The following is a 26,584-nucleotide window of genomic DNA, read 5'->3' as shown; positions in this document are numbered from 1 at the left end:
ATCAGCCAAATGAAAAAGAGGAGGCTGAAGTTCAGCACAAATACCATTTTTCTCAGCAAGGTTCAGAATGACACCCCAAAATGTAGAGATGGTGATATTAGCCACGTGTAACTTTGCATCTCTTCCCAGAGTCCTAAATGGCTTGTGTTTATTCCAGCAGGACTGGAGGTATCACCTCATACTGTACATCAGCCTAACTCCTGCCCCCAACACAAAAAGCATGGCAATTTGAAGGACAGCAGCATTTGCTCTCAAAAGACTAAACATGACAAATTGCACTGATGAAACACAGAGACCTACATCAGCTAAAGAAGCTGTGCAAAATACAAAATATTGACAGATTTTCTTAGTAGTTCTTTGGATTAAATAATGTATTTCCTTATGGCCTTGTTGTTTGAATACAGTTATCCCAAATGACACTATTAAAGCCTTTTGTAATCAGTTACTGCATCTCCTCCTTCATGTCCTTGACTTAGGGAACAACTTCTAGAAAGCATCTAAAGACACACATGAGCAGCTATACATCACCTCAGATATTAGTACAGGCAGTATGCAGCCATCAAAGCAATGAATCATTGTCACTAACAGTTAATAAATGCAACATGACTGGATTAGCAGATTGTCATTCTGTCACACTTTCATTTTGGCTATGAAGACACAGAGGGCTACTCTGTACAACAACTTGAGTTAAAAGGTGACAGCTTCTGCCCCAGCCCAACAACAATCAGGCACAATTTCACTCCCTCTCTAGCACAGAGCAAATACTACCTCTCTCAAAGTATGTGTAAGTTATCCTTCCGTTTTTCCCAAAACCATTAAAATGTGGGATTAAAAAACCATTTCTCACAGCATTTGTTCCCAAAAAAGCAATGTTAGCAGCCATTAAACCATGAAGCTTCTCATTAACTATCTCCATCAACCTGCTAAAAAAAACCCAGAAAACACCAGAAATATTCAACTCCATTGAAGAATTTTTTCTATATTAAAAATATTTCTCACTTTTAGAAGTGATGACTCATCTTCAAAGTGCAGCCTGAGAGACCATTTTTAAGCATGCAATTCCTATTAACTTAAATATTAATATAAATAATATGATACAACATTTTTGGTATTAATAAATTAGCCTCTTAGTACTTGCTCATGTCTTTATCTACAAACATCTTTCATGCAACCTCAAATGAAGTTTTTGTTTCTGCTTGAAAAAAACCCACCAAAATCATCACACAATACCAAATCAAACCACACACAGAATTCTATTTTCAGGACTTTACTCCTGAAAGGTCATGGGTTTGTAGTCAGATCTCCAGAAAGTTCATTCTTCTCTCCTTCCACCAGACCTGCAGTGCTTTAGATTCAAATTCATCTTCCCTGAATGACTTTGAACAGTTCTATGATTTTTTAATGTTCTCTTTTGCCAGTATTTCACAAGAACACTCACAGATGGGTGTACTAAAGGTAGAAGAGAACGCTGCCTTCTTAATAAGCTTGCTCAGTTTTACTTAGCCTCACTGATCCTTTCACTCATCTTGAATTCCACTGTCATTCGAGCCCACACGGCATGCCTGGACAAATGCAAGGCCTTGGATGCTGTTTTACTGGCTGGGCTCCCTGCCAAGGCTGCTCCACGTACTTCCCTGGCCCACTAGGGCAGCTTGAGGCAACAGCTCCGTATTTACGTTATTGCTGGGAACAGCCAAACTGCTGCTTGCTATTGACCCAGGCCCATCTACTCCAGTTTATTCTCTCTCATTCACAGCAACATCACAGAGCTCCCTACACTTCAGGTGGCATCTCACAAACTGCTTCCAGTTGGACAATACAGACCAAAGTAATGGCACCATAATGTTTTAAGCAGAGGGCTACTTTTTACTTGGAGAAACTGCAAGGAATTTATACTTTGCAGAAATATGTAAGACAAAAGCACTAGCCCAAATGCTGATCTGTATCTGACCATCTCCCTCATCCCAAATCTCAGGATTTGTTTTCATTTACACTCTGCCCACAATTCAGTTGGGAAGAAAGGGGACAGAGAGTGATGTGCAACTATGAATTCACAAACAAAATAAGTGACATTTTGTCAAACTGGGGACCTTTTAAAATCCCTGCAATACATAGTGACTCACTAGCTAGTGACTCTCAATGCAGTATGTAGTGATCAAAGAACCATACTGCCAAAACAGAAAAGTTATCAAATTAGATTAGCTGCAACTACAACTGCTCACCACACAAAAGATTTTGGTATTTTCCCTGAATAGTCTCATCCTGGTCAAGCTTCATTCAAAGAGGCAAGATTTAATTTATCCAGAATACTGTGAAAAATCACAACATACTCAAACATGTCAGCTTGCCAGGATTACCATCTTAATCTCTTACTTTTAATTGCCCGGCAATTCTTGACTCCATTGATAGCACTTTAGTAAACATTCTCCTTTGGTCTTTCTCAGTGTTTCTCTAAGTATCTTGAAGTCACAAGACCCTCTGGTTTTGGCCAGATGCAGCTGTTTGGTTTTCCCTCCTCCCCCCTATCAGCAGATTATATAACCACAGCCTATATGACTGATTTGCATTGTGTCCCTGTGTGTCAATCTTTTACGTGCAGATACCAGCATCCACCACCTTGTAGAATAAAATGATCGTAGCTCAATTTCCTTCAAGTGCTGGTTTATCACTATATATTTAATACTCAGTTATCAGATAGATATAAGTGACACTTTCTAACAGAAATATTTAAGAGAGAAAAAAAATAAATGGATTCAAGTAACTTATCCATTCATTCCTTTGTTGGAATAGCACCAGCTGATCCTATTCTTAACCACACGAGCACTCTTTTGTATAGCAAATGTTAACAGAGCAGCACAGACAGCTGTATTTAGATGGATGGCCCAAATTATATATATTAACCACAGTTACCATCTTGTGCAAAGACTTTCTCTCCTACCTATTTATATAAATATCCAAATCTAAATAGAATCAAAATAATTTAAAAAATAATAAAACTTCAAGTGAAACATACAGGTGTGCAAGGTAGCCTGGTAAACAAACTTCAAAAGATGTCTCACAAGCTCCTCTTAACTCAGCCAGGGAAAGCAAACTTTGCAACAGCTCTGGACCAGCTCTTTTGAGCACAAAATCAAATTTCACCAAAAGCAATCCTCAGTCAACTCACACCATAAGTTCACAGCTACTGCCAGCACCCAGCCCTTCATTTCCCACTCAATCTAATTATAAGACTATTCTCTCTTTTTTTACCACAATTTGATTTTATTAAGATTATTTACCTTAATCACAACCTCAGGGAAAAGAACAAAAAGTTCAACCATGCTGCAAACTCCCGTCAACAGCTTAGACAGTTTTCTACTCTCTACCAACAATCCCTGAGAGCAATACCAGTCATGAATGCACATTTAGGAAGGGGAAAAGGATACTTCACATATTAATGATGAAGGCAAAGCTATAAAGACTGGTATTGTGGTGGTGTTTCAGTCTAAATCAATGGTTTTAAGACTTCTATGGCACACATAAATGAAATAACACATACATAGTGCCAGTTTTCACTACAAGAGAACTCTGCCTAGCTGAGGGAAAATCCAGCCCCCATCATCACTTCAGGGCACTTGGTATGTGGGCAGGAGACAACGGCAGAGCAGCCCAAGCAGCTCATGGATGCTCACAGAGAAAGGTCTGACACAAAAACCTTCAGAAAAATCAGGCATTACTCTAACAGTCACTATAGCAAAATGTGCATTTCAGTCGTGCTATCCAGTAACAAACCAATAACCCACCAGCTCCAAGTGAAAGGAAAAAAATCTCAGAGGAGAACAGGAGTACAAGTTTGTAAATCAATGAAAGAGACAAATCCAAACACAGTGTCCGTATGCAGAACGAGGCTGCAGCTCACAAAGATGTTTTGAACAGTTGCTAAATTCATCACAGAACTGGGATGGTTTTTATACTCTTCAGAAGAAAAGTAAGAGATATCATAAGATTCATTTGTAACAAGATTACCAAATAATATTACCTAACCAAATGTTAAGTCACAGAAAATACAAAGAATCCATTTCCATCTTGTTTCATAAAATAAAATAAATAAAATAAAATAAGTACTATGAACCTGAAGCCCAAGGAGGGTAGTTTGATCAGTTCTTTTAAAGCACTCATATTGTGGGAAAGCAAATAAACAAAATCAACCAAGGAAGATTATTTACATGGAAATATTAACTTCCCCTTCTCTACTTCATAATCCAAGAACAAAAGGCAGAAGTTAAGGTGAAACTCATATTACTGTTTCACGGGGTAACAAAGCCTTAGCCGCTCTTTAGCTCTTAGGATACTTAATCAGAAATAACAGGAACATTTTAGGCAGGAGGCTGAACAGCAGCATCAATAACTCATCTGTAACTCTTCATTTCTGCATACTGAACAGTTCGCAGCCTCTAATTTTAAGTTAGTTGTGATTTCATATACCAGGAAGAAACAGTTTTGCATGACACAGAACCCTGTAAGATCCCAAATTCTCAGCTTAGTAGTATATACTCCAAGTACAGCTTTTACCTTGTAGAAACTCATTCTTTTAAAGAGAAGATGAACCCTTAAAATAAAACTTCAGAAAATTTTACAGCAACTCATATTTGCTTTCATTTTGATAAGTTTGGCATTTAAAAAGTATAACGTGTCCTCAGCAGTGTGAAAAACTGAATGCAGTTTAATTGCCTAATAAATTCTAGACAAATTCCCCCAAATCACACGGAATAGAATTGCAAAACTGGTGGTGGTGAAGGGAATCGGGGCACCATTACAAAAGCATTCCAGCTAATTCAGTTACTCCAGTGTCACCCATTACATCCCAAAGGTCCCTTCACCAAAAAGCCCAAACCAGGGGGCACATCAAACACTGGCACTGACAGCTGCAAGCCAGTGACATCTCTCAGCAGACTGAGAGCACCTGAACGTTCTGTGATGCACGGGCTGACTGAGACATTCTTGATACAAGGTGGCACAATGCAATCGGATGATACTGCAGCTACCCAAACTTTTGCAACAAAGAGCAAAGCAAAGATATTTGGTTCACTTCAGAGTGATCTACAGCATCACCTTTGGGAACTGGAGGCTTGAATTCCTTGGTCATAAAAAGATGAAGAAAGAACTGTAGCCAGAACTGTACCAAACACTTTTAGTGCTCAACACTACAAACCCAAGAGACAATTTCTTTGTTCTTTGGGATAACAACACTGAACAAACAGAGAAACAGAAAGCAAGTTTGCAGAAACTCTTGCTCAGTACCTAACATCCACTCAAAAGCAGCTGAAGAATCTTTTGAGAATCTTTAATTTAGCAATTACCTGAGCAAATTTTTACTTCCACTCAAAACCCACTGGAAATGGGCTACCCCTTTTAATTTCAATCCAAGTATTGTGCAAAGACTGCAGTATTACACTAGGGATTGCAAGCATCTTCACACATCTTTCATGCATTCTCCTCTGCAGCAGGAACTACAACTTTCCGATCAAGCAAAGAAGCACTAATGCAGAACACAGGTCTCAAGTTCTGCCACTTAGCACAAAACTACAAATGTCAGTCCTGATATCCTGAAACCCACTGAAACTGCTCTGTGGATAACTAAAGTTCCCAGCTGATTTCTCTTACTGTTCTTTTAATCTTTAATATCATAAAAGGGATAATCTACTGCCTGGCACTAGCACTTCCTTAGTAGTTCAGATACCTAAAGTATTTCAAGGAAATGAAAGAATAGCTCACTTTGCCTTGCTTTTGATTACAAATACAGTTAAATATAAATATGAAACTGTATATACTTACATGTGTACATATATAAAAGAGTAAAGTCCTCACAACACTAGTCTCAGTACAAAAGACACCATTAACATAGATTTCCATGTTATTTGCACAAGAACTTAGTACCAGACACTTCCTTCATCAAAATGCCAGTCTCAAACTTTTAGAGACAAAACACGAAGGATCTGAATGTGTTTTTAGGTGTTCTCCATGATCATGGAAAACTGAGTAATTTTAGTATTATTTCTTTCAAATTAGGCAACTTTCCCTGTGACCTACATGTTTTATTATTAGCATACACCCTTCGCTTACTGTGCAGCACAACAGACACCACCATTGAAGGAAGTGATGTGGGATTATGAAATAGATGCTTTAGGGAGCTCTAAGAACTTTTTTTTTGTTCATCTAATGTATTTGGAAGAGGGGTAAAGGAAAAAATAGATTTCCAATATGGGACCTCTCATATGAATTCTAGTTCTTCATGTGTAAAATACAAGGGCAGATTGAACAGATGAGCTTTGGCAATACTTTTAACAGAGGACATGAAGGCAGAGTTCTACTCCAACCCTTTCCCCGAAGGCCACATCTGTGCACAGCAGGCAAGATCATCTCTAGAATTCTACAAAACAGTAAAATTACTTGAGCTTCACATGCAGAATTTCTTACTGAGAGCTACAGCAAACAAACTAGTTCATGGTCCAAATATCACATTTTTAAATTTGACATAAGAACAGTTCTGACTTTTTAAGCATGGAACATTCTCTGCATTCAGAGTAACATCTGAACAGCTTATTAAGGACTGCTACCCAAATACAAATAGAACAGTGAGTTGATCCCACACTAGTATTTCCAGCTTTCTGAGAAACTTCTTCTCTCATTCTCATCTGTCATCAACAAAGGAACATAGTTTAGACAACCAGTTTTATGTCAAAATAATAGAAATGGGGGTGTCAAAATTATTTTTGTTGTCATTTGTTCACATGCTTTCCATTGTTTTCATACGGTACTGTAATGCACGTATCTATGCAGAATTCAGGCTCCCTTCACAACACACACCATCTGCTATTGTACTGAGATGGAAAATAGACAAAGCCTTCTCTGATCTGAATGAATTTGCAAATTAAATCTGAGCATCAAGAAAGTTAGGGATTTTCTAAGGAGTTAATCCTGAGTGCTTTCACACAGACTGTATCAAACAAATTTTTTTCTAATTAACTTAGGCAGACAACCGAGCCAAACAACATGGCTGCATCATTTAGCCTGGATACAGCCGTGTTTCAAGCTATCTTATCATCTAACACTTAAACATAAGACAGCCCATTACCAATCAAAACTTATTTCAAGTATGTTAGAAAATAAAGCACGCAGCCATCAAACTCTGGTACAGCTAAACAAGGCACAGCTGGTCCTTATTGATTCTTCACGCCACAATTCACAGGGAATACTTTGTTTTCTGCAGTTTGAAGAAATACGAGCATTTTAAAACGGGATTTTCAGGCTCCAGTACTACAAAACAAAGTAAAATGGAAGCACTCTGAGATGTATGCGTGCATCTGTACACAGGGACCCAAAAAAACCATCACACCTCGACACGCGGTGTTCGCCCGTGCAAACGTACACAAAGTCTGCAGAACGCACTGGGATGTTCTATATACGGGGAACACTTCGGCTGAAACTTTTCACCGCAAGTGCCCGAGCGCTGCCCTGCTCCGGCCCCGTTAACACCGGGCTCGGGGGGCGTGGGGCCACCACATCCAACCCGGGGCCTTTTCCCCGCCGGCGCCACCGCGCCCGGGGCGGCTCCTCCCGCACGATGCGAGCGCTTGCGTTTCTTTTCGCAAAGAAAGTTCTTACGGCGGGGAGAGGCCCGGCCGATCGCTGCTGAGCCCCCGCGTCCCGCGGGAGGAACGGGAGCGGCGCCGGGAAGCGGCCGCGGCCTGAGGCACGGACGGACGGCGCCGCTCCCCCCGGGCTGCCGCCTCCCGCAGCGGCGGGGCCGGCGCAGTCCCCGCTGCCCTCCCCGCCTCGTTCGGAGGAAAACAGGAACCCGAGCGACCCCCCCGGCCCCGGGGCGCACCTGCGGGCCCCAGCGGCGGCCCGGGGCCGGGCTGCCCGTCCTCGCCGAAGATCAGCCTGAAGTCGAACTCGTCGGTGGCGCCGCAGTTTGCCGTAGTCATGGGTTTGGCCGGCGAGGCGCAGCGAGACCCCGTCGCCCCTCAGGGCCGCGCCGGGTCCAGCCGGGCTGCGCTCGCCCCTCAGGAGCGCCGCATAACACCGGGCGGCGGAGGGGCCGGAGGCGGGGCGGCGGCGCGAGCGGCGGCTGCGGCCCCGGCGCGAGCTCCGGTGCCCGGACGCTTCTGTCACTCGGGGGGGGCGGGCGCCTACTACGGGCTGCGGCTGGACCCGCCCCCGCGCCGCGCCCCGGGCAGCGCCCCCCGCCCCGGCCCGCCCCGCCGGGCCCTCCCCCTTCTGTCCGTGCGTCCTCCGGCCGTCCCTCCCGCGGTGACGTCACGGCACCGACAGAGCCCCGTGACCGCCGCCCGACTGAGAGAGAGCGAGAGAGACCGCCCGCTCTCCGGGCGCCGCGGGGCCTGCCGGGAGTTGTAGGCGGCGCTCGGCGCCCAATCGGGCGCGGCCAGCGGCGCGCGGGGGGCGGGGCCGCGCGCGGGGCGCGGTGCCACGTGTCGGTCCCGCCGCCGCCGGAGCGCCCGCCCCGCTCCGAGCCCGCTCCCGGTCCGGAGCCGCTCCGTGACCCCTCCCGCACAGCGCAGACGGCCCCACGTCCGAGCGAAGGAGCAGAATTCCCTTGCGGCGTGCGGAGCGTTACGTTCTAAAACACCGCATGTGAATAGGTGGTGCTCTTGGCTCCAGCTAATGACCGGAATAATTAGGTGGGATGGCGTAAGCTGAGGAATGTCGCTTGGGTAACAAATGCTGGCTCCGGGACTCAAGGCTGTTAGCTGCTTGCCTTCCGGCTCAGTGGGAACAGCGGCAGGCAGGCAAACACAGAACCACAGAATACTGAGCTGGAAGGGAGCCACAAGGATCCCGCAGCTCCTGGGCCTGCACAGGACAGCCCAGCGTGTGTCTGAGCCCCCTGTCCGAGCACCCCCGGAACTCCGGCAGCTCTGGGGCTGTGAGCGCTTCCTTCGGGAGCCCCTTCAGTGCCCGGTCCGTTCAGTGCCCAGCCCGTTCAGTGCCCAGCCCCTTCAGGTGCCCAGCCCGTTCCAGTGCCCAGCCCGTTCAGTGCCCAGCCCATTCCCGTGCCCAGCCCCTTCAGTGCCCAGCCCATTCCAGTGCCCAGCCCGTTCCCGTGTCCAGCCCGTGCCCAGCCCGTTCAGTGCTCAGCCCGTTCAGTGCCCAGCCCGTTCCCGTGCCCAGCCCGTTCAGTGCCCAGCCCGTTCCCGTGTCCAGCCCGTGCCCAGCCCGTTCAGTGCTCAGCCCGTTCCCGTGCCCAGCCCGTTCCGTGCCCAGCCCATTCCCGTGCCCAGCCCATTCCCGTGCCCAGCCTGTTCAGTGCCCAGCCCATTCCCGTGCCCAGCCCGTTCCTGTGCCCAGCCCGTTCCCGTGCCCAGCCCCTTCAGGTGCCCAGCCCCTTCAGGTGCCCAGCCCATTCAGTGCCCAGCCCGTTCTCGTGCCCAGCCCGTTCCTGTGCCCAGCCCGTTCCCGTGCCCAGCCCATTCAGTGCCCAGCCCGTGCCCAGCCACCCTGGCTTGCACTGTGGCACTTCTCGTGCCCTTCACTTTCTGGTCACCACAGCTGCTGCAGCAAGGCTGTAGAACTGTGGGGAATTCTCCTCCGAAAGCAATTCCAAAAAGAATTTAAAAGTATGGAATAGTGTCTTCTCAGTCTTGCATTTTGCAAGATCTGCATCTAAAAGTTTTTAACTATAAGGGAAATAATTAAAATATTCCTTAGCAATGTATGTCATCAATGAAGGGAGCCCAGCAGTCAGCAGAGAGATCACAGAAGCTTCAGGATGCTCTGCCTGCACGATAACATACCAGAATCTATAGTTTTGCCTTGCACTAAAATGAAAAGACAAAAAGAAGGGCAAAATAAACCAGAATTTGCTCTTGCAGCATGAGCATCTACTGCAGGAGATGGCAGTACAGAAACTCTGACTGTCCTGATGTGTCTAGAATTTGCACTCTAAGAAATCATAGAACAACTTGAGGGAGCTTAATGCTTGAGTCCTGTGTCCAGTTCTGGGCCCCTCACTTCAAGAAAGACATTGAGGTGCTGGAGCATGTCCAGAGAACGGCAGAGAATTGGTGAAGGGTCTGGAGCACAGGTCCTGTGAGGAGAGGCTGGGGAAGCTAGGGTTTAGCTTCAGGGGTGACTTTATCCCTTTTCTATAACTCCCAGGTGGGAGTCGGCCTCTTCCCGCAGGCAATCAGGAACAGGATGACAGGACATGGTCTTGAGCTATGCCAGGAGAGGTTCAGGTTGGACATCAGGAAGAACTTCTCCATGGAAAGGGTTGTCAAGCATGGGAAGGGGCTGCCCAGGGAGACGGTGGAGTCACCATTCCTGGAGTGTCCAAGGAATGACTGGACTTAATGAAATAGTCGTTGTGTGCTGTGGAATAAGTAAAATATTAATCCTTAATACATATGACCTAGGAAGATTTTAGGTTTGAGCTGAAACTTTGAAATTGATGGGATTTAAACTACTACTCACAAATAGTCAAGTTTGCTTACAGCCAGTTATGTAATATTCACAGTTTAATTTGAAACTCATATTAACCAGAAATATCATCACTATCTCTAAGGCTTCATTACTCAGTTGAAAAATCATCTGAACTAGTTAGTGTGTTGTGACTCTATGGCCATCTCCAGGTTAATATTGTTTGATTCTAAAATAATTCCAATTGTTTCTATGCACAGGGTCTTTCCATATTTGTTGCTGTTTAGGCAGATCCCAACAGGTGTGTCATAATCCCAGGCATGCATTTGTACCTGGATGTTCTCATTAGAGCCTGTGAATGAAAGTGAGACAAGAAGGCTCACGTGAAGAGGAATTAGCTACAGTGAATAATCCTCAGTCCAGAGGCTCTTAACAGAGTGCAGTGAATTCTCTGTGAATTCTCTCTCTCTGTGCACTTCTGAGGAAGGTCAGTAATCTGTGCTGAAGAAAGCAAGCCTAAATGAAAAGCTACTTTGTGACATTGCAATTCTAGAGGAAACAGAACACATAATATTAAAAAATACTTTGCAGAACTTGGGACAGCAGGAGTTTGCCCAAGTTTGCCCAAAATGGGAAGTTGCTTCTAGTGCAAAAGCAGCCATATGTTTTTTACTTATCTTGTAAAGCACTGTCCTTGCCATTATCACTTCCCACACACCACCAGCTATTTCTTTACTGAAAATACATGAGCAGCTACAGCTACTGTTCTTACAACACTTAAACCAAAGATTCATGCTCTCTTAAGGTAGACAATTCCCTTTTCTGAAGGAAGCCTGAACCTTTATAAGGAGCTCACAGCCAGTTGGCCTGTAGCCTCTTTTTATCTCTAAATCCAAGGTCACGTAGCAAGACAAGCTGGAAAAGTATGTGTAATTGGATTAACTGAGGTTAAGAAAAACCCTCATACATTCTTGAATGAAAACAGATCTACGATGAACCAGTCAGTAAAATACACTATACATAAAATTACTTTTAACAGCTAATTTTTGTCTAAAAACTTTGGGGTAATCTTTTGCTTTTCAAAGCAGCTGAATTAGATTTTGTCTTATTGTTAAATAATTGTTGTGTCAGATTACAGCAAATGGAGCAACCACAGCAGTTTCCTGTTCTACCAGTAGATTGTTCATTATGAACGTCCCCAGTGAAAAATACAATCAAACTTGTTCTCTTATAAGGGTGGACTTGAACACAAGTATTTGATCCATGTTCTTTGATAAGATGCTCAGACTATATTTCTAATGAATATGCTAAATTAAAGATTTTAATGTTAATGACTTGTTAATTTCCCTTGACTGTGAAGTAAATCTCGTCTCCTCTTTTTCTTGTCTCCAGTATTCAGTCAGAAAGCTATAATATAAGCAGGATATTAAGTATTGCTTTAAGTCTTACCTACTGCTGTCAATTGAAAAAGAAAATGGACTATATGTCCTAAAATAAACAGAGCAATTGGTTATGACATGACCACCTAGCTAACAAGGTAAGAATTTAGAGAACATGTAAAAGGTAAAGTGGTAAGTTATTTACAGTAAGCTTTATAAAGCTTTTTACTTTAAAAGCAGATGTATGTCTTTGAGTTCTGTTCTTCCATTGCCAACATCATCCTTTCTTTTTATCTTGCCTTCACCATAGCTTTCATTTTGCTAACTCTGTTGTACTGCGCCAGAAAGCACATCCTTTCTGCATCTGAAACTAAAGAGAAATACACCTTCAAACCTCTTCTACACAGCTGAAGAGCAATTGGGGTGTGGCTGGGAGGGAGTTGGTAAAACATCTGACGTGAGTGAGCTCACATCAATTTCCAGAGAATTATGTCAACCTCTGTGCTTGAGATCCAGGGCATGGATGGCTGATTTGGCTTTTGTTGGCTACTGAGAAATGAAACAGTGGCAGTAACAAGGGCAACTTTATTTCACTTGTGGTTTTGTGAGGAGAAGTTTCCTTTATTTATTCATTTATTTAATATGCATAGGTGGTTTCTGTCCTTGTTGCTTCTAGGCTGTGTTATTGCATCCAGATGGGGATACACCTTGATCTGGTCAGGAGCTGGAGTTATTGCATGTGACTGGAGAAGGAAGGAACGTGCTTCCTGTGGTATTTGAATCCTTTCCAGGCTGTGGCTATTTTTTAGGCGTGTTGTGACTTTCGGCTCCAAAAACCTGAGGGCTACATTGTGCTGTGTTTTATTTTCCACACATCATCCGATGCTGGATAGCTAGGAATTCTGGATCTGCAGCCACATCCCAGATCTGTATTTGTGTTGGAGTAATAGGGATTCCTCCCCCCTTCCTATGGGCAGCAAATCAAAGCCAGCTGTGCAACTGTAGCCAGAATAGGCTTTGCAAGACGCATGGTCAGGCATTCGTTCTGCATGATTCAACCAACCAAACAGCCTCGAATTAGGAATATAACACAGAAGGTTGCATTTCTTGTGCTTGATCTCATTCCCATTTGTGGTTGAATCTGGACCTGTTTAAAAGCCCCACACACCAGCGTGGCACAGAAAGGGCAGATGAGAAAGCACAGAGAGAGACTCCTGGATTGAGCAGATAGTGTTCCTTGACTGCAGCTATGGTTATGCCTTTTACAACTGCTATTGAAGAAAGCATGAGTACAACAAGGGACATTTTTTGCTCAATGTGTACACTTACTACCCTTAAATTCATTTGCAAATGGCATACAAACAAAATTATCATAGCCTTCGTGTCTCTTCCAGCTAACAAGGCACATCCATTGTTTAAGCAAGCAGAATGGTGCTCTGCAGGAGGAAGATAGTATTTCAGTACAGAGCCTATGCTGAAGAAGATTAAATTCAGCAGTCATATAGGAAATAGGCTTGCATTCTGCACACAAGGTCATAGGTTATTTATATTTAATATGTGACATCTGGCATTTAAAATAATTTCCTTGGCTAATTACCAGTGCCTGGGTGAAATATGAAACTTCTGCCGTTGGGGAATTAAAAGCAAAACAAAAACAAAAGTAGATTGCAGAGCATTGGAAAGTTTTCTAGCAAAATTAGGAGTTGTGCTAATTCAGGCATTAGAATACACAGTAGCAAAAAACAGAGTACAAGACAGTAATTTGACTGAACTTTGATAGATTTTCAGTGAAAATCTGCACTCAGCCTTTTAAGTTTTCCTATGTCAGGACTTGGCTACAACACTTCTATCTAGATCTTGAGCTTGCTGTTTGATCAATGGGGCATTTGTAATAGCAAGATTACAAAGTTAAAAAAAAAGATTGCCGACAAGGCGTGTGTTGACAAAAACATACCCACATAAAAACTTAATGAGGTCACAGTCTCATTTAACCATTTTACAGTTTTCCCCAAGAAATTTCATCGCTCTCCTAAACCTACTGCAGTCATATTAAATACACTTTAATATATTTCTCCTCAATATACTTTTACATTAAACAATCATTGCTTTGCTTTATTGTTTGTTTAACATGCCATGTAAAGCAGACATTACTTCATAAAGTTTGCTGCTTTTTATATTTCTAGAGTTTTACAGAGCAGGTTGCAAGCCTCCCATTTGGAGGTCACCATCACACATGTTGAAAAGACTAAAAGGGTCCAGAAATCTGGCACTGAACTGCATGGCTCTCCTCACAGACTTTGCTCTCAGATCATAGAGTGAAAGCAAAGTAAAATTACCAGCTGCATTATTACTGATACCAGTATATAAGGACACTCCAGGCACAAGTACTTGCTTCTGAAATGATTGCTTTTACAGATACCTTAGAGTCTTATTACAAAGCCTAAAGTGGTTTGTGAGTGAAATCAGATGACAACCGAGATTGCTACCAGAACAAGAACAAACTCCTTTAATGCACAGTGATGTTTGCATAAGATAAATATTTGTGGAAACTCAGATGAGGTTTTTTAAAAGCTCTTAGGCTTGAAAAAAAAGACTAAGATGGCTTTTTACTTACTTTTCCATATTTTAACTTTCATTTTTGAATGTTCACTAGCCAGCAGACAGTCCTCTTGTACAGTACTGGGATATAGAAAATATGGGCTCTGTTCCAAGCTTCCCTTTTTGTGCAGTCTAATTTTCAGACTTCAGAAGGGCACAAGTAACTTGCTATTTACATAGACAAAAAACATTGTCTTTGTTTCTCTCTAAGGTGAGGGTAATACAATTCATGTTCCTCTTTTTACTTAGATTGCACATGCATCTGAGTAAGGACTCTCAAGTCTGGAATACTTCTTATACACTCCATTTGAAAATTTAAGCAGCCTGGCCAGATGATTTGGGCTGGTATTTCTCTTTGTACTGGACAAGGAGAAGCATCACCCAACTGTAGTAGCAAAATGGAATGTGAGTCCCAGACCCTTTAGCTATTTGGCCTAGGATCTATAAATACTATGGTCCTTCTGTGGAATGGTTCTGTTTTGTTCAAGTGTAATGCACACACAGTTGAAGGTGCAATGGTTTTTCTGCATTTCATATATACATTTGATATCCTTTGATTAGCTTAGGTATAACCACAATCATTTGTGCTCAAGTCATCCCTCCTTATATACTGTCATTTCATAAATGATACATAGACTTTTCTTATCCATAAATCAATGTTTCTTCATCCGTATTTTAATTATCTTCAGGAGCAGAAAAAATGGTATTTTCCCTCATTACAGCTTTTTACCATAATTCAGAATAAGCAACTAGAATAAATGTATTACTAAACTTTTCTTGATGTGCCTGTTCCCAGGTTTCCATAGGAAGCCTAATGGGCTCACTCTTGGGTGAGCAGGACTGTCAGCCTTGTGCAAACCTCTCTGGTGTCCTTGACTCGGTCAGGCTAAGCCAACATGAAACAATAGGTTCCAGTGGGGCGGAAAACTTGAAAGGCTCCCTGGCAGGTTGAATCTCAGACTTCCACCTTTCCTCTGTGGATCCATTGTGCAGTCCTTAGAGCCCATCTGCTCACCCCTTGCTCAGTCTGTACCTAATGAGCTTTCTGACTCAACATCCTAATTTGGGCACAACAGGTTTCAGCTGAGAGGTAACGTGGAACACGGCTGCCGTCCCCCAGCTGTTGCAGGTGCTTGTGTGTCTTTTTTGCTGTAATCCATCCCAGTCTGAAGTCAAACAGGCCAGCCAGGTGGTTTACCTTTATTTTTGCCTTTGCATTGGAGTAGAGGTGGGGGTTTTCATTAGCTGCCCTTGCCTCTCCATTTTTTAGTTGATTGAGTTTCCGCCTGGCTGGATGTCCAGATTGCAGAGTGTAAGAGGGTTGGTTCTTCTTTGACAGAGCAAGGGCTGGGAGCTTTAACTATTTGATTTGGTCACAGAATCAATCCTCATTACAGCCAGTCATCTGATATGCTGCTGGTCCTGATCCTTATCTTTCTACCCTAACCCCTTCCCAAGAATAGACTTAGCCGCATCCTCTAGCTCCTTATATATTGAGTGGATTGGGATAAAGGTACTGCTGTATATTAAACATTTATGGAAAGTAGAAAAGACAAAACACAGAAAGGAATAACTGATTAAATACTATCTCAGTATTTTTCCTAGCTGGAGAATGAGCTATTCAATTAATAAAGTGATCCAAATTAGCTCTGGAAGAATATTACTCAGTAAAGGTTCACCCATTAAAATTAATTTAGTTTTGCTGTATTTGCAGATACTATATATGTATTCATCAGATATGTATGCAAAGAATGGTTTGGCTGGTAATTTATATTGAACAAAACAACAGAGTTTAAATGAATGCTCACATAAAATGGATTTTTAACATGTATTCAAACTAGAAATCTTATTGAAAGGGTTCAGGTCACTTAATCATCGAGCAAAACCAAATCATATGATCAGTCCTTTTGCTTTCATTATCAAAAAGGCCACAGATGCCTGTGAATATGCACAAATCATCTGTCTACAAGTACAAAATAAAATGACCTACTGCTTACTCCTTTGGAGACCAGGGTCTGGTGCTCCTATACATTAAGAAGAAATAACACCAATAAGCTACAAATATTTTCCCATTGAGAAAAACAGTAAGAGAAAAGGCTAAACTTGTTAAATTCAACATTATGATGTTATTTGATTGGTAAATAATTCTGTGAGGTCTGTATCAAACTTAAATAGATTACCTTCCCATTAAAAAATGAAATTTGTATAAAACAAATCTATAATCCATGACATTAAGAGTGATTAATGTTAAAATACAAAATATATCCATTCTAAAATGATACATACTTTAGAGTGCTCAAAAATCTTTTTTCTCATATACTTCATTGCATAATATTTTTTGAGCATTATAATTGCTTGACTTTGACAGACTGAAAATATGATTATTACAAAATGTCATGTGCCTTTATCATTTACAATGTTGGCTAGTTAACATTTAAAGCATTCAAGGTTGCACTGGCTCCTGGGAAAAACAATTAACTATTCAGTTTTATTTTTATTCAGTCTGCCTTTTTTTATAAATAATTTCTTTACACCGAGGTCCACAATCTGTTGATTAATCAGAAAGCAGACAACAACTGCAAAATATATCATCAGAAAATTGCTCAGTGTTCAGACTACTCTTTAGTTTTGTCATTTACTTCTGGTTTCTGTGATTGTTAGGCTAAAATATCATAATAGTAGTTACATCCAGGTAGTAACATTTGGGAGGCAAAGAATATAAGATAATGGAAACTGGTCATCTCCATGAAGATGGGTAAAATATAGACAGGGAGATGTTAGTAAGTAGTTTTATGGCAATTTTTGCATTACCTTAATAAACCCTTTTGCTGAACTAAATATATTCAGATAAGAAAAGGTCTCTGGAATCTGCCACTTAGCTTTCCATTATAACTCCAACATACACATCTTCTCCAGTTTTGCACAATTAAAAAAGAAGAAACAATCAATCAGCCATGGAGTGGTTTCAGCTGGGCAGGGACTCAGCAGGACTGGCTGTCCCCACAATCACTATAATGCATGACTTTTTTAACATGTAGTAGCATTAAGCTGTCCTGATGGCTCAGCAAAAAAATGCTCAAGAGAACAACAGCTGCCCTTCTTGGTGCTCTCCTGCAGCAGACTCTAATCCCCTGGGTTTATACAGTTGTTCAAGAAACATTAAAAGGAAAAGCCTTCTAAAGCACCAGAGGCACCAAATGGGACATTGCTTGCTCCAAATTTTATATGTGTTAAGAAAAACTATATTTTATGCTTTAAATTTTTTTACAGTAGCGCCTTCCAAAACCAGCCAATGTATTAAAGATCTATATCACAGAATGCAGTTTTGTATTTATTTTTACAAAGGGAGGGGTATGTCTGCTACAGTATGACCATAAACTGAAAATGAATCTTTTCCAGTCAAGACAGTACTTGAAACTTATTTGTCTAAGCAGCTTCCAAAGTTGTAAACCCAGTCCAACTGGCTACCAGGCTCTCACTGTGCTTGGTTCAAAACAATTGGTACAGACCAGTGAATCAGACAAAAGATCAAACTAAAAATAGTTTCCACATTGGTATTTATACATCTTCAGAGTATTAAAAATAGTCTTACTGGATTTCTTGGAGTTTTTCTCATTGGGGATTCCCTGACAAATAATATTGAGGCTGTAATAAAATTGATTGTAAGAGTTTAAAATTAAGCTTTAAAATTAGTGTAGAAAATATTTGTAAGCCAATAAATGTTGGAGCAGAACTTGAAAGAAATCCAAACTTTTTAAGGCATAGAACTACACATAGGATATCCAAGCAATGTTAACTCTTTCCTATAGTAGTCCTTTAGTTGGAAAATAAATTTGATCTACTTTTTAATATGCTTTTAATCTGAGATTACAATCTCTTCTTACAGTAAATGATGTCAAGCATTTGCTATTAATGTACAGCATTTCTGGTGTCAACAACTTTGTGAAATATCTAAAACTCTTCTGTTAATTAACTGTAACATCAATTGTCTGTGTGAGGCTTCATGTTAGGAAATAGTAGCTATATGTGGTTTATATTGCTAAGGGAATCACAAATAAGAAATCCTAAAAGGAAAGGAATGGTTTCCAGTAAACTGTACAAGACCAAAGGTTAAGTAACTCTCAGAACATGAGGTTATGGGTTGAAGTAGTTAAAGGGGAAATATTCCAGAAATACATTTCAGAAAATAAACTAATTAACCCATAATATCACCAGAATGACAGGTATTTAAACAAAAGGGAAGGGGTGGAAATAATCCCTTTTTTGGGAAATCTACTTCAATATTTATAATTTAACCGGCCCAAATATGACACAAAATTAAAAATTTAATTAGAATTACACAGGATTTAAATTCCTTTGTACATTATATCCTTGCATTTCTCAGTAGTGGCTCAATTGCTCAAGAAAAACAGTATTCTGGAAGGGAAGTTTTTCTATTTTTTCTGCTTCCATTCAGGGTGTTTTTCTCTAACACCTTGAGCCAACCTAATTTACAGTTGCCACAGCCTGGCCCCCACCCTCCTGCGCTGCTGGTGATTTGTGCTGATGTGAGCGCTGCGCTGAGGCAGCTCAGGGAGCTCAGCCAGCTTGAGGCTCCTGCTCCAAAGAAAGCAATTTTTGTCTCAGTTCCCTGAACTGGCTCATTATCCAGCAGCGTGAGTGGCAGCAGGGAGGGAGCTCAGCCAGCTCAGCTTCAGGCTGGTTTGAGAGAAGGTCCCAGAGAAGCCCTGGGACCCTCAGTGTTCTGAGGTTAACCACCCTGCTGGGAGCCCACAGTGACATGAGCTGTAATTACCTTTGGACAGGCAGTAAATTAAACAGATGAAACTTCACCAAACGTGAGACTTCCACCATGGGAACAGTAACATCTTTCAGCAGAGAAGTCACAAATGGCCCAGCATGACTTGTTACAAGTGGTTTGCTGGAAGCAGCACAGCAGAGGTGCAGTGGGATGGCTGCTCCAGTTGGACATTTCCCTGTGTGGAAAGGGGGTTTCCACACACTTCCTTCCCTGTGACCCTCCTGTATGAGAGCTGCCTAAACTCACTCAACCAGATGGAAATGTCTCACTCACTTTTGCTGTGGTAATTTTCTGCCTGGGGCAGAACAAGGTGGGAATGGAGTAATTTTCTTTGGAAGCAGGTTTTTCAGCTCAACTCAGCTCAACCCGTGCTGTTCCCTCCCGGGCTGGGGACGCATGTCCTGGTGGGATGGCTCAGGGAAGGGGTGACCTCTGCCAGGCACCCCCAGCTCACTCAGTGACACTCACTTGCAGTCACTATTTAAATAAGCCACATTGCCCACACAGCTTAAACTGAAGGTTTTTCCCTGTGAAAATCAGGATGGAACCTCTATCTATCATACCTTTATCACCTCAGTTTTCTTCACCAACAGCCCACCTGCCTGTGCCTCAGAGCCAACTCTCTGAGGTATTTGATGGGTGTGTACCAGAGCTCTCTCATTATGCACCAATTTTGCAATGAGGCCACAACAAACATGTCAAAGACAGGGCTTTGCATGTAACCTTTTCCTGTTCCTCTATTGTTGTGTCTCCACACCTTCTCCATAAAATTAAAACAAAAAGAGCAATTTGTATCAACTGAACACATCCCGTTTCAACAATAAGGTACTAATAAGGATGAACCTGTTGCTTCAACAGAAATTGTCAATTGCTTACCTTGTGTCAAACTGCAGAGAGTGAGGAGAGAAACAAAAAAAGCTTTTAAACCATGGGATTTCTGAAGGTTTGATCAAAGAACAATATATGGAGAATGAATGCAGGGCAGCAAAGGCATAATCACAGGTTTCTGACCTACAAGACTTGCAGGAAAAGCCAGCCCAAGTCAGGTACAGTACAGAAATCACTGGAATTGGTTCAATTTGACTGAATGCCAGAGCACACTCTAGTCCAGGGAACAGAGCCAGACCTGACCCCATTTGCAGGACCTTTGTTGCTGTTTTAAACATGTATCTTTACTGTGCCAGATAACAAGCCAAAGATGGTATTAGCCTTGCAATTAAAGAATAATTAGCAAAAGAAGCAATGCTTTGATCCATACCAGTTACTTAGACTGCCGTTAATGCCAACTGGGGTGTATTAACTATGGATTTTTCTCTAACAATGTTTTAATCAATTAGAATAAATTAATTAATTTAGGCTACATGACAAGTTATAACACCTAAGTCTCAAAATCTACTCCCTTAAAATCAGCAACCTAGCCATTAGACTGGAGTTATAACTACAAGTATTAGGAAATAAATTTAATATTTTCATCTGTTTGTACTCTGAGGCTTATAAGAATATGGTGTTAGGCAATGCCAGTGTAATGGTCTGCTCCTTCCCTCTGTGCCCTGCAAGCATCCCATCTGCTCAGCTGCCTCAGCAGGACCATGTGTGAGACCACCCCGTGAGCCAGACCAAGGGAACTGGCCCAGCTCTGGGCTGTATTTGGGGAGAGGGGAGGATTGTCAGGGCTGGCCGAGTTCCCCTGCTGACACCCCCACAAAGAGCTGTGTCAGCAGGGCCAGTGGTGCAGCAGGAACAGAGCAAGGATGGCTAAAGTTAGTGCTGCTGCCAAGGGCTGCTGTCATGAGACAAAACCACAGGAGCAGCCTGCTCACTGGCCATGCCCACAGCAGCCCCAGAGAAATGCTCCAGCCCTGAGTCAGCCATGAGCCCCACAGCAGGAAAAACCCCTGAACGAGCAGGAAAAACCCACTGAATGAACATAGGGAGGATGAACAGATGGTATCCCAGGATAAATGCTGGGAACACTCTGCTGTACAGTGACTTTAGAAGAAAAGCTGTGATGAGGCTGATCAGTAGTGAAACTTGGAGAAAATTAATCTGAAGAGTAAATAATGAGGCTTGTTGGAAGTGATAAATACAGGGCTATTGAATTGTTTGTTAAAGAATTCCCTCATTTTATCCATTGTTTTAAAGACATTTTGCATGCAGTAAAGCAAAGGATAATCACTTTAAAGGATCATTGTCAGAAAGATGTATATGAAATAGTAAATCAAGAAAAACAGGCTAAAGCTTAGTTCAAATAGGAGAGAATCTTAGACAAAAGACACTTAGAGAGAAATTAATCAACTTTTTCCCTCCTCACAATTCATAGCAGTAACTCTGAAAACAAACAATTTATCCTCTAGGGATGATTGTTTTTCTAAGCCATGGCCCTGATGAATGTATTTTTTAGTCTCAGATATAAGGAAAGCTACAAAAGGTTAAAAAATGTGGGTATAGTTTAGATAAACATCTAAGAATTTGGAAATTCATCTGAATGCTTTCTATCAGAAAAAATGTGCTGTAAGTCTTGTGAGAAAAAGGCTTATTTGTGATGTTGGCTCTTTTATTTCTGTTCTCAGCTGGAATATGATGAGAATAGTCAACCTCACACATGGTGTTTTGTCTTCAGGAGTTGTGGGGAAAAAGTTCAGTTCTAAAAATAGAAGATTATGGTGAGACTTTCATCCTACGTAAACTCACTTTGCCTCTTGTGAGAGGAGAGACAATAGGATAGCAATGTAAAATTTTCCTTAACTGAAGAGTTGCATGCAGATAAAGAACAGAGAATTGTTTTCATTTTACAAGATTAAAAAGTCCCCATATATTCAACTGGAAATCGAACTTTTGTTCTGATTTTTAGTTTCATGGCACAAAATCAAAGGCGCCTCTCAGCTGACTTGAACTGTAACTCTGACACCCACCAAGTTCTTATTACAGTGCCTAGAGATGAAGCTTGACCATACACAGCAGTAGGACTGAGTCTTAGCAACAAATGGAATAAGTAGTCGACCATCATTAAATGACCTCCAAAAAACTACATTTCATTTCCAAAATGACTTAGAAACTTATATTTTTTTCATTTTAAGTCAGCTGGATGTAGCCTCTAATAGTAGTCAAGAAAATGAAACTTGAAATTTTAAATTACTTCAACTTGTTGAAATTTTTCTACCAAAAGTTTTATATGACAAATACACATATGTGCAGGGAAGGGCAATGGTGTGCATGTAAATTCTGTGTGCTCTGCCTCACCAGGTGCAGCTGAAGAAATCACATCTCTTCCATAATGGCAATTCTCCCTTTTGATAGATCAGGAGGTTTTTTATCTTGAAACAAATGGGTTTAGTTTATATTTCCTTGGACTAGCTCTGCTGGGAAGTCTTTAATATTTCTAATCTCACAGACACCCACATCAACAAAGGCATCTACAGGACACAGTCTGATAAATGCTGCTTTTGCCAGCAGTTCTGTCTTAAACCATCCTTGTCTCCAGGCTCCTTGTTCTTCCTTTTCTTTCTGCCTTGTTGCCCCCAATGAACTCTTTGGAGAGGAGTAGCAGTGATGTGGAGAGTACAGGTTTTAACCTGCAAAAGCTTCCTGATCCACTATAAATCAGACTTGCACTATTAGGACTGAGGAGATTCCTACTTTAAAAGGGTCACACACAGCCCTCCACGGTCTCTCCTTCTCTCTCCCACCCTGGATAAGGTTGCAGTTTCACACTGCTTTTGTATGAACCAGCTTGTTGTTACTGACTCTTGCAGTTTATTGGAAAATTAAAAATTCAAATATGCAGACTATTTTATAACCCCACATAAATGTACAAACTTCCAAGATGCAGTACGTTTGCTGTCCCCAAACCAGATACACAATATAGGTATTTGTATGTAAAAATTCATAGACCAAATTTTAAAGGCTCTGTAACACACAAAAAAGAGCTGTTAGGCAGCTGCTCACTCCCCACTTTTATGAATAGAGGGCTGAGTTATTACTCTGTATAATAGAGTACTTGTTTTTCCATGAGGTAGGAGGTAATCCCTAACACTTATTCTGTTTACAGGTCATATCTGCTTCCCCAGTGATTCTCCCAGGGCCTGGTATATTTTCTGAAGGGCAGTGGGACTGGACTAAGTACCTTTCACATACTGACCAGGGTATATGCTCCCTATTTAGAACTCTATAGAGAGATTCCAAAGAATATGCTTTTGTTTTAGGGAACAGAGGAACATTTTTGTTTTGCTCCTCCCCTCCCAAATCTTTTCCTTCAGAAAAAACTCTTGGTAATCCTTCTTGCTTGTGTTTTTTTTAATCTATAGACAAAAATCTGGAGCCAGAAGTCAGAAGAAAACTCAAATGCATAAATCCCTTTAAAAGAGCTTCTATCTTATCTAGGCTTATATACATGTGGTAGGAACGTGGAGACTGGAGCCAACTGTATTATTTTTGCCAATCTGCCTTCAAGTGTGAATAATGTCCCAAAAGTTTATATGCTTTCCTAGATATATGTTACAGAGCTCACAAATAACTGTGTAGTTTGTCTGTCACCTATCCCAGCAGCTGTGAGAAATACCTGGACTCCTCAGGAAGACATATTGTTCAAGATGTCATCACCTCATTCATTTAGAAAATAATAAATTCTCAGGAGCAGCATCAAAGAGTAGTGAAAAAAGGTTACTGTGGATCCTGAGACAGCTTTTGTTCAGTTCTCTCCCCTGGATATTTCCCTTCCCCTTGCTTTTTCTATCCCTTATGCTCTTTGGGACCAGTTCAGTACAGAGGATTTCTCTGCAAACAAACGTTGGCTTCATTCACAGTCAAGTAAAGCAAGGGATCAGACTCATCTGCATGTCTAGAGCAACCAGAACTTCAAGTTTATCATTCAGAAATCACACAGACCCATAAGCTGAACATTTATTTGGCCTCTGTATCACAAGGGACTCTCAGAACAGAGTTTCCATCTCCCCTGCCTTGATCTGAGATGGAGCATTACTGAATCTGGGGACATGGTCAGAGTTGTGCAGCTGGTCTGTATCAAGGGATGAACTCCTTCACACCACCAAAGCTGCCAGGCCTCTCAGATCTGCAGTCTGACTACACATGGAGACACTCCCTAATCTGGTTCTGTCAAAATAATCTGCTTTTTGTGGCAAACTATCAGAGAACCATAGGAAAGGAATGAAAGAAAAATGTTCCTTTTTGTTGGCTCCTGTTACTCCTGGGACTGGACAAGGTTCTCACTGACAGTTGGTTACCATGCCTACTAATACCTTGACAGAAAGTGAATGAATACCACGATTTAGAAGAAAAGTGAAATCTCACTAGGAATATCATAGGAGTAGGCAACTGTAAGTAGTTTCTTTAAAGAGAGGAACTGATGGCCATTTGGAAAAAAAGTATTTACATTTAATGATCTGCAAAGTTTAGCCTCTGGCTAAACTATTTAATCTTACAATTAAAACCAGTTAACTCAAAAACTGCTGCAAGATGAAAAATATTTGTTCTCTTGTCCACACTTTGAATTGGCACAACCTTTTTTTTGCAGGTAACTTCCCTCCAAATACTAAATGTTGCTATCTTACAGAGCATAGAGAAGAGGGACAGCATCTGTTACTCAGTCAAGAAACAAGTCTGAGTGCCTTACTGCCAGGAAAGACAACTCACTTTGTACAAGAATGCTATTTGTCTGTTAGACATACAAGAATCCACTTAGCTTCCATTTCAGCTCATTTGTAGTTGCCAATATCTACCCTTTAAGTACTTCCAGCTGCCACTTCTGTGTTGAAAAGGTATCTGTTTTCATCTTTCATTTAGGACTGAGACATTGTCCAAAGCATCTGGTAATGTGAACTGTGGGGCCCTGGGTAGCCCAAGAACTACATAACCTGGTTCAAAGAGGGCAATAAAGGAGATTCCTGAGTGGTTCTTCTGGTCCTTTGTTATCAAAAAATTCTACCTAACAAACCCACTTTCTTTTGCAGGCTTGTTTTTAACCCTGCATCAGTTCCCCAGTCAAGCTGGCCAGATAGCTGCACACACAGCTGCACTTGCAGAACTGAGAGTGTGATGCAGGGGCAGGAGGAGATTTCCACTCTACCCTTCTAGAATTTCACAAATCACAAAACTGACTTGACCACAGTGCATCCAAATCAGAGACAGAAGATTTCAGCCTACATGGACACTAACCCAAACCTCCTCCACAGCACTAATTCCTCAGGCAAACATCTACAAATAGGCTGTGGATTCAATAATGATTTCAAAATGTTTGTTTTCAGGAAACAATAGTGGGAGGATAAAGGAGGTAAAACAAGATATTTTAGATCCTACACTTGAGTGAATCGTTTATCAGCTGCCACGATCCCTATTGAGAGCTAGCAAGAAGTAATAAAATATCTAGGGCTTAAAAGATACAATCTTCCCTAAAATCACCATCTAGGCTCAGAAAAGAAGATTTCCATCGCAAACTTGCATTGCTGTCCTATGCATCAAAATCAATGGCTAGTCCACCTGAACTACAACTACTTTAACCATTCAATAATGGAGATACTGCCCAACAACTCCCCAGTGTGTCTGACAGTGTATGGACACTGCAGGCATTTTTAGAGCTACAGCTCATGAAAGCACAGCCAGCCTGGCTGTAGAGCAGCTGTTGTTAGCAGAACTCGTGCAGCACAGATTTCATTGCAGGGGTGCATGATGTTCTACAAAACTGAATAAATACTTGAGAAGTATTATTAGCCAGCTCAAAGATCTGTTTCAGTCTAGCTCTTCTGCCAGTAGCCAGTCATTTTAACTGGTATTTTAACAATACAACTTCAATTACATGGAAATAACATTTGTTTTAACTGCTCCCAGAAATCACAGAACTTACAAAGCAAAGTGTCTCCCAATATCCTTGTTCAGAAGGGCTCTTTTGCCATGACTCTCATCATGTAGGGATAATTTGATGTAAAAAGTCTCATTTGACTAATATGAACACTGCCCATAAACTGCTGGGAGATATTTCTCTGGGCCTGAAGCTACTGAGGCTGTGGCTCATTAGCTTTCCTGGTGACTAATAGGTGACTAATACAGGCCAACAGTCCCCATTTTCCCTCTTTAGACACTCTCCATTCCCAGGCATCCTTTCTCACTGAGGTGCCATCCTTGCTGTTGTGCCACCACTGAGACTTGTTTGGTCCCGGAGTGAATCAAATCAGGGAATTGATTCAGCTGAAAAATAAAAGCAACCACAAGCAAGTGTATTTGTTGGCAAAAGGGAGGAGGTAAGAAGCAAAAGAGGCTGCAGTAAGAAGCAGAAGTCAAGGACTTGATACCTTGGTTCAAACCACAGCCTATTACGTGAGCCTTGCTGACAGAGTGTATCTATTCTAACAGAGGATCTGGAGCTGTAAAGGCATGA

The 26,584-nt window shown here is 41.8% G+C and overlaps 1 protein-coding gene across 2 annotated transcripts in view; it reads right to left on the bottom strand.

Moving 5' to 3' along the window:
* NFATC3 (nuclear factor of activated T cells 3) overlaps window positions 1-8,021 on the bottom strand; it is a 64,360-nt gene extending 56,339 nt beyond the window's left edge. For both annotated transcript variants that reach the window (XM_058034149.1, XM_058034150.1), the window contains exon 1: window positions 7,868-8,021. In XM_058034149.1, the coding sequence (XP_057890132.1) occupies window positions 7,868-7,967 (100 nt within the window). In that variant the 5' untranslated portion in view covers window positions 7,968-8,021. The remainder of the gene's footprint in view (window positions 1-7,867) is intronic.
* Window positions 8,022-26,584: the final 18,563 nt, after the last annotated feature.

Source organism: Melospiza georgiana, chromosome 14 (assembly GCF_028018845.1).
Source record: "Melospiza georgiana isolate bMelGeo1 chromosome 14, bMelGeo1.pri, whole genome shotgun sequence".
Lineage (NCBI taxonomy): Eukaryota > Metazoa > Chordata > Aves > Passeriformes > Passerellidae > Melospiza > Melospiza georgiana.
This window is presented reverse-complemented; position numbering and strand designations above follow the sequence as displayed.